At 47.7% G+C, this 8,370-nt stretch overlaps 1 protein-coding gene across 1 annotated transcript; it reads left to right on the plus strand.

Annotated features, from left to right (window-relative positions):
- The first annotated feature begins 1,578 nt into the window (after positions 1-1,578).
- LOC111081716 lies at positions 1,579-3,057 on the plus strand. The gene is made up of 4 exons (XM_022377853.2): positions 1,579-1,959; positions 2,039-2,305; positions 2,392-2,591; positions 2,656-3,057. Exons 1-4 carry the CDS (start codon positions 1,663-1,665, stop codon positions 2,918-2,920), a joined length of 1,029 nt encoding a protein of 342 aa, XP_022233545.2. The 5' UTR covers positions 1,579-1,662; the 3' UTR covers positions 2,921-3,057.
- The last annotated feature ends 5,313 nt before the right edge of the window (positions 3,058-8,370 follow it).

The following is an 8,370-nucleotide window of genomic DNA, read 5'->3' on the forward strand; positions in this document are numbered from 1 at the left end:
CTTGGCAAAGGTCAAAAGATATTACTTTTGGAAAGGTATGACCAAAGAGATTACTGATTACGTACGTAAATGTCAAAAATGCCAAAAGTCGAAAACGACTAAACATACAAAAACTCCTTTAACAATTACAGAAACCCCCCAAATGGCTTTCGATAGGGTAATAGTGGATACGATCGGTCCACTTCCTAAATCAGAACAGGGAAATGAATATGCAGTCACTTTAATCTGTGACTTGACAAAATTCCTAGTTGCCATTCCAATTAGAAATAAAAGTGCTAACACAGTAGCGAAAGCTATTTTTGAAGAATTTATTCTGAAGTACGGTCCAATGAAGACGTTCATTACGGACATGGGAAGACAGAATACAAAAATTCAATAATCACGAACTTATGTAAATTTCTAGGGAAAACATAGCTTCCACAGCACACCACCACGGACAGTAGGGACAGTAGAAAGAAGTCATAGAACTTTTAATGAATACATACGTTCAACATACAGTTGATAAGCTTTGGGACGTATGGCTTCAATACTTCGTCTTCTGCTTTAACACTACTCCATCTATGGCACACAATTATTGTCCATATGAATTGGTATTTGGCAGAAACTCTAATTTACCAATACAATTTAACAGTATAGATAACATAGAACCAATATATAATATAGATGACTATGCTAAGGAAAGTAAATATAGACTAGAGGTAGCATACAAAAGAGCTAGAATTATGATAGAAGAAAATAAGAAAAGAAATCAGAAATTATATGATCAGAAAGTAAGAAATATAGATATATCAGTAGGAGATAAAGTTTTGCTAAAAAACGAAACAGGTCATAAGTTAGATTTTAAATATACAGGCCCTTATAGAGTAGAAAACATCGGAGAAAGAGATAACATCATAATCTCTGATGATAGGAAAAAGAAACAAACAGTTCATAAAGATAGACTAAAAATTGTATTCATAAAACAAAAACAAAAAAAATGTATATATTTTTAATGATACAAAAAAAAAAAATATTTTAATAGTAATAAAACTAAAAATATACATTACTTTATACATTTTATTACATTTGAAGAAAAAATATTAATAATAATAAGAAAATAACTTCACTAGGTTACGTTATTTTTCAAAAGGAGGGAGATGTAGTATGCGCACATAGTTGGTACCCACTGTACCAACATTACTTAAAGAATATACACTGTAACACTTTGTTGCAGTTACGTAAACAAGTCCCAGACATAGCTCGGGTGAAACATAATACGATCACCCAAGTTGTGCCTCGAGCGACATAAATGTATCGTCAGCATATTCTCATAGCTTGACGATACATAAAGTACACGCGCATCCGATTCCCCTCGCGCCCCCCGCTATCAGCAGCGCTGATCCGACCCACATCCGGTTCCCCAGGACTCCCCCCAGATAGCTGAGGCAAATGTGTGTGTGTGTGGGCTGCTGGTGCTTTGTGGTTTATTCTGCCGATATTTGACATGAAACGCCCTGCCTTATATGCCTGCTTCCTGATGGTGCACCTGATCCTAATCAAAATCTATGCTCAATTATCAAGCAGGCTACAAGTAAGCTGCCATGCCCACACACCATTCCCATCACTCACAATCACACAACAAGCTAAACCAGAAAAAACTGAAAATAAATACATAATACATAAATGCTCAACATGCCCAAACGGGAGCGTACAAATGATGCAGACTCGGACGCCGACTGGAAGGGGCCAGCAGCTAAACGCATCTGTCTGTGTGTCCAGTTGGAGCGTCTGGGCGGTCGTCAACTGACCGACTTTCCGCTTGAGATAATGGGGACCATATTCGGCTACGCTCGCTGCGCTAATAACTTAATGCTGGTCAACAATAGACTGAAGAGCCAGTACATTGCCTACATGTTGCACCGGCAGCGCAGTTTTAAGCATTCAAATAGAAACCAGCCCCTCATTACGGCCGTAATGAAGGTGAGTGAGATGAGCATACAAAAAACATTTGAGATGCAGCCGCATGCATGCATCCATCCGTTCACATCTGCGTCCACAGGTGCTGCACCACGCCACAGATTATGCTGTCCAGGGGGGCTATGAGGCCCACTACATATACAATTTGCAGGCACTGCTGGATCGGACTTGTGCCTCCACTTCCATCCGGACGATGAACACACACCTGCGCAAATTTATTTGCCACTTCTACGCAAGTCTGGAGATGCCCTTGGGCAGCGTTCTGAAATTCAGTGCCCCAGCAGTGGACTCTGCAGCAGTGCAGCATCGACGGATTCTTTTAACCATGTCGCTACTCAATATGCTAAAAGTGGGTAGATCTGTGGGATGGGATGGGATGCCATGCCAAGAGGCCACTCTCGAATTTTCCATCTCCTTTTCCCTTTCCCTTTGCAGCAATTTCGTTTCTTTAGAATACTCAGCTCAGAGATGAAGCTCATGCAGTGGCAGCTGAAGGTGGAAGTCAAAGGCATTTTTCTTTTCATACTCGAGCAGTTTAAATGGAATGTCAGCAAGGAAAATCTCAGCAAGAATATACAAATAATTGCACTCATAGCGGAACTTCTGCTTCATGATATGTTGGAAAAGAAGTTTGCGTAAGTCACCAACTATATATACATTGTATATATGTAGATATATACGAGCGTTCCCCACAATCAGATGCATCAAAAATATCGGCAAATTTACATTGAAATACGGCCTGAACAACAATATGGGAACACGCTTGATACTCAGATTCAGTGTCGTGGCCTCGACGCCCATTATTCGTCTGCTGCAGCAGGCCATCGCGGGCGAGATCGATCTGGCTGTTCCCATCGAAATGACATCAGGCATGACGTTCAGTGCGCGCCTTGAGTTGACCAAGAAGCTGCACAAGGTCTGGGCCCACAGCAACATTGTTTTGGACTTGGCCAAGAGCCACTAGTCGATGATACAGTGCCATGCCCATGCCCATACCCACAAACACATTACACATTCTCTTTGCCCAAATTTCAATGTTAGTTTAATGAAAAATGTTCGACTTAATTTAAATGAATACAAAAGAAAACATTAGAAACGTAGATGAGCACAAAATACATTGAACTGCTGCAGAAAAGGGGCGAGACAGCTGCAGCCGAAGGTGGTCATTGGTAGGATGCCTCCCACCCACCAACCCCCCATCCCTACTCTCCAGAAGCTTTTCTTTCTCGCTGTGCGATCTTCTGGTCTCAGTACCTGTCAGGTTTTTATTTTTCTCTAGCTAGGGTAGCACCCGAAAGCTCCTCGGAATGCTGCTAGCTTTAAAGCTTCTAGCGGTAATAATTTTGTCGATAAAAAGCTGAGGTGAAAGCACATCTGTGCGCCATGGTGAAAGCTTGTGAATGCTTTTGTGCTGGATTGCACAATGGCATCGTAAAAAGAGTCGAAGCTTTCTCGATCCCGCTGCTTACGATCACGAATGGCCTCCCTAAGGTCGACGTCTGTTCTTGTGTCCCTAAATTGCTTTCGCAGAGCCTGGCAGAGGAGATTCTAACGCAAATCGCGAGTGGTTTTGTGAAAACGCCAGAAAAATTCTCTGGCCTTACCATCAAATAGCAGGCTAGCGTTGCTGCAAAGAACGGCGAAATTGCTTTCGAGCGTTTGGTGCGTGAGTGCCTCTACTCTATAAACAAAATTATCTACGCTAAGTCCCTCTTGACTGCCACTGAATCGCAACTTCCAACCGTTCAGGATATGGCCCACCTTATCGGGTCTTTGCAGCAGATCGGAGACCGCGCTCCTTGGAGTGTCCATAGCTGAGGCTATAAGGTTGGCCGATTGTGGCCGGTCAAAACCAGCTCGAGGCTGGGTCTCATCCTCTGGCGCTCGTCCTCTCTGAGCACCTATCTCCATTGGCCGAAGGTAAGCTGCCATATTTGTCTGAATGAGCTGGGCCATTTGACTAGATAATTGAGCGAGCAGATCGATTTGCATGGCTTGCACAGCTTGGGTGACAGTGCTAGTTATAAGTTCGGTCTGAAATGCCCCCAACTCTGTTGACTCCCTCGACAAGCTAACAACTTGGCTGCCACGAGCTGGTGAGTTGGTACGACTCTGCTGCCTGGTGTTTTTGGCTATCGGGTCTGACGCTGTAGCTGCCTTCTCAAAACACACTGTTTGGCATGTAGGGCAACAATTTTTCGTCTGAGCATGGGTGGTGAGACATATTTAATGGAACTGTACACCCGGGCCTTGCCGCCTGCGGCCCCCGGGCCCCCCCTCACGCCCCCCGCTGGTGCCCCCCCCCCCCCCCCGGGGGGACAACACAAACCCTCGGGCCCCCCCCCCCCCACGCCCCCCCCCCCCCCACCAACCCCAAACAAACAAACCCCCCCCCCCCCGGGCCCCCTCCCCCCCCCCCCCCCCCCCCCCCCCCCCCCCCCCCCCCCCGTGCGGCGCCCCCCCCCCCCCCCCCCCCCACCCCCCTCCCCCCCCCCCCCACCCCCCCCCCCCCCCCCCCCCCCCACCCCCCCCGCCCCCCCCCCCCCCCCCCCCCCCCCCCCCCCCCCCCCCCCCCCCCCCCACCCCCCCCCCCCCCCCCCCCCCCCCCCCCCCCCCCCCCCCCCCCCCCCCCCCCCCCCCCCCCCCCCCCCCCCCCCCCCCCCCCCCCCCCCCCCCCCCCCCACCCCCCCCCCCCCCCCCCCCCCCCGCCCCCCCCCCCCCCCCCCCCCCCCCCCCCCCCACCCCCCCCCCCCCCACCCCCCCCCCCCCCCCCCCCCCCCCCCCCCCCCCCCCCCCCCCCCCCCCCCCCCCCCCCCCCCCCCCCCCCCCCCCCCCCCCCCCCCCCCCCCCCGACCCCCCCACCCCCCCTGGGTGTCCCCCCCCGAGCCTCCCCCAACACCCCCCCACCCCCCACCACAACCGCCCCCCCCCCACTCCATTCAGAGCCCTCCACACCCCATCATCCCCTTTCCGGAAAGGAACACTTAACCAACTCCCTCACCTCAAAACCCCCTCCGACACCTCCTCCGCCCCAATCTATTGTACAGAACCATCCTATCTCGGGTCCAAATCACGTAACCCAACTACTTTCGACTGGGAGCACCACGATTAGGCGCATGGAAGGATCGAATTCCCTTGTCCACCCTAATGCCCCAATACAATCCGTCCGAACCCTAATGCTCCTAATGCTTGGCATAAATCCCACCCATTGTAGTGGCAGACTTAGGACCCCAAAAAAGCACTCCACAAAAAGCAGACTGGCGTCTACACAGCACCGAAAAATTCCCTTCCAGAGTCTGTGTGCAAAGCTTCCACTCTGTACAGAAATTATCCACGCTTAAACCCTTGTGTCCCATTAACCGCAGCTTCCAACTGTTGAGGATATGGCCAACTTGCGGGTCGTTGACTTAATCGGAAACTGCACTCTTGGACCTCATAGTGGGATACTCGAGGAAACTGACTGTTAGCCCCCACCTGAATTCTGACTTCTTCCCTCTGCTTGTGGGGCTGGATCAGTCGACCTCCACATCTATTACCCTGGAGGCTGCTGCCTCCCGCCTGGAAATGATCTGCCATGCTGGACTGTATAATTTGTGCCATTCTATCCGTTAGCTGGGCTACCACCTCATCTTGCATGGTGCTAATAGCCTGTGTCACCATGCCACTTACTATTTCGGAGTCATAGCTGCTGTCTCAATTTGCTTGGCTTGTGCCCTCGTATTATGAGGGTACCCTTTCGACACATACCGCCTTACATGTGGGACAGGTGGTGTGGGTCTTGACATGTGCCTCTATGCAGTTTTGTGGAACTCGTGACCGCACTCGTTTTAACGTAGGAGCAGCTCCAAGATCTCCCACACAGCTGACAATGGGCGCCGAACCCGTGCCGGGTCATCCTCTGGTTTTCCCATCGCAAACAAAACAGAATTCTATTTCTTCCCAAGACTATGAAGGACTTGACGCCAGAAACACAAAAGCTAAAAACTCAGAACAAATTACGTAATACAAGTAGAAGACACGTATTATCCAAAATCTTAAACCAAAAGTGAACGCAAAGTAAAAAAAAATAAATAAATAAATAAAATAAATAAATAAATAACTAATAAATAAGTGCAAATGAAATAAACAGATAAGTGTAGCGATAATTTAAATAAGCTGAATAAATAAATAAACGATAAAAATGCTGGTAAACCTCAGAATGTATATGTTTAAAAAAAATTGAACAAAACTGTTGTTTTTCGGATTTATTTGGCTCCACTTTGTGCGTTGCCGACAGAGGGTCAATGACCGCCGCAACAACTACAGCTGTTCGCACAGCGAGAGAGCCGAGTAGTACTCACAAAATCCCAGCATTAACAACGCTTTGAACAGAGTACACGAACATATATCGAGCAAAAACCACAAGAATAAAACGTAAAGATGAGACAAGACAAAATAGAGTCATAAAAATATTTGCCTATACGCATAGCTAATCCCCATGCAAAACAGAACCTATGCTATTGGAGACAAAGACCCGCAAGCACAAAAGGAAATAGAAGATGTGTGCGCGCAGCCGCCGTGCACTTGTCGCTGCAAACATAAACCAACAACAAACGCAAGCGCGAGCCGTGGCCAGCTGCTGCTTTATCTACACCGCTGTAGTCCAAACGTCTCGGCTCTGCACTCTACACCAAACAAAACGGGAATGCTTCTTCTGATACACTCGTGGCCTGGGGATTTCTTTGGTCAAGATCAACCCTAGTATGTCCAACTCGACGACAACTCATCAGAAGCAATGGCTAAGCCTCTTGCATCAACTTTCAAACGTGGCCGGGTTTCGTTTATAAACGAGTTACCCTGTCGCCTAGCGCCCGAAAGCCATGCTTATGAAGCTTGCCTAGAAAGTAGGGTATAATTGAGATTATTGCACTTTCGTAATGCACTTCAGCGTGGCCGGATGAGATCGAAACTTCTTCTTCCGTTTCCGAATCGTCTGATGGGCACTTTACTAGGTGCTGATTAAAGAAGATAATATTCAACAATGACAGCCACAGCTCCCCAAATGTTTGGGTAGCTGCTCCACAAGATCCAACGATCTATATTGGGCTCTGCTGCCTTTGCTGAATTGGAAAATTTTGAAAATGGAAAAGGGATGTAATAGTATATATGGTGTCACACCTGAACAGGTGTGGCCCCACGTTGGGCGCCAATTCTTAATTATGATGATTTATCTGCATAATTCATAAATGTAACGTTTCACGAACACAAATATACAAATTATGCCAGGCTAGTTGTTGGTCAGTGAGGGGAAGCGCACGCTTAAGGTTTCCGGCTTCTGCTCGTCGGCTATTGGGGTGATGGTCTTGCCCCCCCCTCATGCTGGTGGCCTATACTCATCCTAAACTTAACCGGGAGATACTACCTATCCCTGAATACAAGAAAAAGCTAGGGTCTGTGCTGCGAAGAGTTTCGTCTCCGTCTCTGGTGTTAATGAGACTGTCTCGCCCGCCCTACCTTGGCCATTCCAAGCCGCCTTCATTGAAAATGGAATGGCCCCTTCTGCCTAGGGACGCCTACATGGGGAGAGTGCTAGCTAAGGCAAATAAAAAAAACGAATTAAAACATTATAAAATATATTCTGAATTCTATAAAAATGAACTTACTAACATACTTAAACTACGATATGCACGAGAAATAAATAATATTCAATGGACAAAAATGAATGCATATAAATAAATAAGAACAAAGGATGAATAAATATGAATAAATACGAATAAATGATCAAACCGCTGATCGTTGTTAGGACAATTTTCCCGACCTGCGATCATTGGCTTGCAAAAAGTGTTACGCGTAAACTTTGATGGCAGAGGATGGGCTAGCGCATGATTAATTAGGTCCGCGAATAAATATATTTCTGCTGGTTTTGGTCTGTTGTTATAAAACGCAGCCTTATGTGGCCATAACAGCACTCACCCTTGTCAGGAATCCATCGACGAAAGCGCTTTCACCGACGTATTGCTTAACGGAGAGAGGGGAGAGAGAAAAAATATCGAGATGGAAGGAAAATATTCTAAGCGCGCACTCCCTGACCTCTCGCTCTCATCGCTTACTGCCAAAACACTCTAATCTTGCTGGGACACTAACCAAAACGTTAAAGCTTAAAACTATTTTTTTTTTTTGAACTAAACATTGCAAAAATCACACAAAACAAAATTAATCACAAAAAAAAATGAAATTCTCTTGGGCATCTGGTATGCCTCTGGCCACCCGCCGTCCGGATCCACACGGGGGTCTCTCGCGATTCCTTTGCGGATTCCCTCGCTCCCAATAGCGCAGGGTCGCCGACGCAGCTGTCTCTCTGCAAGGTTCACGGGCACTAACTAGCCATCCGCTGAGCACTAGCTCTGCCTGCTAGGACTTCGGCTAATCTTCCCT

The sequence above is a fragment of the Drosophila obscura genome, unplaced genomic scaffold (genome assembly GCF_018151105.1).
Source record: "Drosophila obscura isolate BZ-5 IFL unplaced genomic scaffold, ASM1815110v1 contig_83, whole genome shotgun sequence".
NCBI lineage: Eukaryota > Metazoa > Arthropoda > Insecta > Diptera > Drosophilidae > Drosophila > Drosophila obscura.

Bases quoted from the DNA above. Each gene is read 5' to 3' on its own strand.
- LOC111081716 (XM_022377853.2), top strand. From the start codon at position 1,663: ATGCTCAACATGCCCAAACGGGAGCGTACAAATGATGCAGACTCGGAC. The intron at 1,960-2,038 runs GTGAGTGAGATG...CTGCGTCCACAG, and splicing joins TCATTACGGCCGTAATGAAG to GTGCTGCACCACGCCACAGA. The intron at 2,306-2,391 runs GTGGGTAGATCT...TTCCCTTTGCAG, and splicing joins CGCTACTCAATATGCTAAAA to CAATTTCGTTTCTTTAGAAT.